Source organism: Cynoglossus semilaevis, chromosome 12, assembly GCF_000523025.1.
Source record: "Cynoglossus semilaevis isolate Cse_v1.0 chromosome 12, Cse_v1.0, whole genome shotgun sequence".
Lineage (NCBI taxonomy): Eukaryota > Metazoa > Chordata > Actinopteri > Pleuronectiformes > Cynoglossidae > Cynoglossus > Cynoglossus semilaevis.
The window spans coordinates 7621203-7624261 of NC_024318.1; the positions used below are offsets into that span (position 1 = coordinate 7621203).

Genomic DNA, 3059 nt, shown 5'->3' on the forward strand with positions numbered 1-3059 from the left:
GTTGACCTATCCGAGTTGCCGTAGCAATGCAAGACTGGCACTCCTCAATGAACGTTGGAAAGATGGCGACAGCGTACGCATTAGGGAAAGTCTGCTGTGCCGGCGGAAAGAAAGTGCGCTAAAGAGACAAAAATCCGCACATTTTGCAAACATTTACCGGTGCAAAGTCTGGTTGAAACCGCGCAGACATGGTTCAGCCCATGCACAACTAGAAACAAGAAGCCACTGCTTTGCAATGGAGCCTCCGGATCGCAACAAGCCCAGCAGGTATGTCGATTTGTTGAACAGACCGTACACCATCAGGACCTAGCTGTTGCCAAATAGAGAGCCGTGCTTGACAGAACACTCGACTCTACGGTAGCGCTCGCTCATCCCTAAGAGAATACACTTCCTGTCAAATAGTGGTACGCGTGCAGTCGCAGCATTTGCAACACAGAGTTGCAAACTTTTTCGGAGCAACACATACAGGCCGTGCTGCGAATTTCTGCACATTTTAATGTTCTCATTTGCTAAAAAGGAAGGCAAAATGTCCGACAAATGCTAAGGTAACGTGACGAAATATGTATTAGAAGTGCAACATATAAAGGGAAACGGGCTAGCTAGCGTCTACTGTTAGCAGTCGGTTGTCACTTTATTGTTCACCAACAAGTTCGCAAAGAGAAAGTTAAGATAAGTGCTGCATTTGCGGGTTTAGTTACACGGCTAACGAAAGTGTGTTACGGCTAGTCTGGTATTGCAACTGCATGAATATCTTCCTTAACATGGCATTGGACACAAACTTCTGTGCGTTTAAGTTAGCCCTTACTGTTATTGTTAATAGACTTGCCGCAAGTCCTGTTGTCTCACTTTCCTCCTGAATCATGATATGTTCATTTTCTCTGACAGTGTGTGCGGTCAGTTAACGCACCTCTGTGTGTTTGCACACAATCTAGCCACTAACTTTATTATCTGATGCAAATGTATGTGCAGCAACAAATTCTTTACAGTGGTGTGCTTGGCTAAAACAAAGCTCAGAGATGTTTCTAATGTGTACATGCACAATCGAAATGTCGCAGTGTTCGCTTTTGACTGTCCGGGACAGACCCTCAGGAATCTGCTGTTGTGTCTTCCCCCCGTCCCCCTCCCCCCNTGTGACTATGAGGAGCGATCTTTTTTTTAACGTAGTACTAACGAAGTACCATGCGGTTAATATTCATTTGCAGTATCTGGTCACTAATACAACCTGACCTAAACCGTATTCCTGACCATAAAGATATAAGGGGAACATTTATTTAAAATCCAAACAGTTACTCACAGGTGTCATTTTTAAAGGGACAAATCGTGATTCCTGTAACCTCCAATTGGCTTAGTTTAGTGGAACTCTACAAGTTAACAAATTTCAGGAAATTAAACTATAAATAAACGCTATCTTATCAGGTGCCAATGCAGGTGCAGCTTCACTAAATAAGGACGCTCTGTGCTATATTGGACTGGCTAAACTTATTGCCTCAAACGTGGCTTTATCTAATTGATTGCTGGAACATACTAGTTTGTGAGCCATTGTTCTCGGAAATGTATTTGAAGTTTAGTTGAATGTAATGAAGGCACATTTAAAAGATGGTGGTTTTGACAGGTTAATCAGTTCAAAGTGTGTAATTATGTTCTATTCTTGTGGTGAAGAAAAAAGGTCACAGAAAGTTTTAACACTGACGTATTGTGCATACTTGACCTCAAACAGCTTTTGCATACGTTCACATAGTTACAACTTTTTTGAGTACGAGCAGTTATGTGCAAGTTTGGCAATTGAAGGCTAACGCTATCACAGCGAGCACAGAGGTCTATTGTCAATAGTGAAGACGTTGTGGCTGACAGGCATTCCAATGATTTCAGGATGTGGTCGTGCTGCACACAGTAAAGGGAGCCTGGGAGACGCTGGTGGAGTAGAGCTCATTAATGCCTACATTTGCCAGGAGCACAGTATGTTGGCTACAGATAGAGAGCCCTCCTGCATTTCCTATCTGCATTCATAGTCTGCCCACCCCAGGTGTAGTGAAATAAGGGCTGCTCTCACAATCTGTCACTTCCTTCTTCTCTATGGGATCTTTAAAAATGCTTAAACCATGTTGTTTGATTTAACAAATGCACTGCACTAATGTTGGAAAATAATCACAGAGAAGGCTGCCAAAGAGAGTTAAGGCCTAGTATTTAAATTGCACACAGCTGCAACATAAATGAACTTAAATTAATATATAATAGCGGGAAAAATTGTTAACTGCACTGCAGGCAGGGTGCAGTCGTCATGAGGAGAAAACATGTCATTACATTATAGTTCATGCTGCTTCCCACAGTCTGCAGCGTCTACATTTAGATTCACTCAGGTCATGTGTCTTGATGTGGTTAATGTCATGAGCTTCCACTGCTGAATTAAGTTCTGTGTCTTAGACAGAGCTTGCTTCCTGATGTTAGGCAACATATAAGGATAGATTTGTTCTCATGAAATGCCCTGATTGCTAATCCCTTAGAGTCTGAGCATATAAATATCTTTTTATGTACACTCACAGCTTTTTCGAAAAACCAAAACCCAGAGTTTTGTGTATTCATTGTGCAATGCACAACTGCACATTGAAGAGATCCAGAGGTCCACCTCCTAACATTTCAGCGCTGCTCCATAGGAGGGTGTGGTTAAGTGTGGCGTGTGCATTGTTTTTCAATTCAGTAAGCCTATGGCACACATTGTGATCCCTGCAACAGCTCGGCCTGTTCATCAGGAATGTACTGCAGCTCTGGCAGGCACACAGCGTGCACATGAACCTCACTTGTATTAAAATATTGGGACGCATGCACCGTGCACAGGCTGGTTTTACAGTCTCGTCGCCTCAGCATTTAACCTCGTGCTGTCGTTACAAGGCAGCAGACACATCCTGTTTACTGTGTAAATGTAAGTAGTGGTGGTGGTGATAGTAGAGGGGTGTAAATGAAAAGCTGGATTTAATCCACCGAGCATCAGTTATGACCTGATTAGTGGAAACTCTGTTCTTGGAAACCTTGGCCTCTTTTTTTTTTCCTCCCCTCCCCTCGCC

General features: G+C 43.0%; 1 protein-coding gene across 4 annotated transcripts in view; it reads left to right on the forward strand.

Annotated features, from left to right (window-relative positions):
* map3k4 (mitogen-activated protein kinase kinase kinase 4) overlaps nt 1–3059 on the forward strand; it is a 17285-nt gene continuing 14226 nt past the window's right edge. For 3 of the 4 annotated variants that reach the window (XM_008321831.3, XM_008321833.3, XM_017037467.2), the window contains exon 1: nt 1–267. In XM_008321831.3, the coding sequence (XP_008320053.1) occupies nt 236–267 (32 nt within the window). In that variant the 5' untranslated portion in view covers nt 1–235. Of the gene's footprint in view, nt 268–374; nt 546–3059 lie in introns of those variants that run through there. The other variant, XM_008321832.3, reaches the window with a different exon arrangement.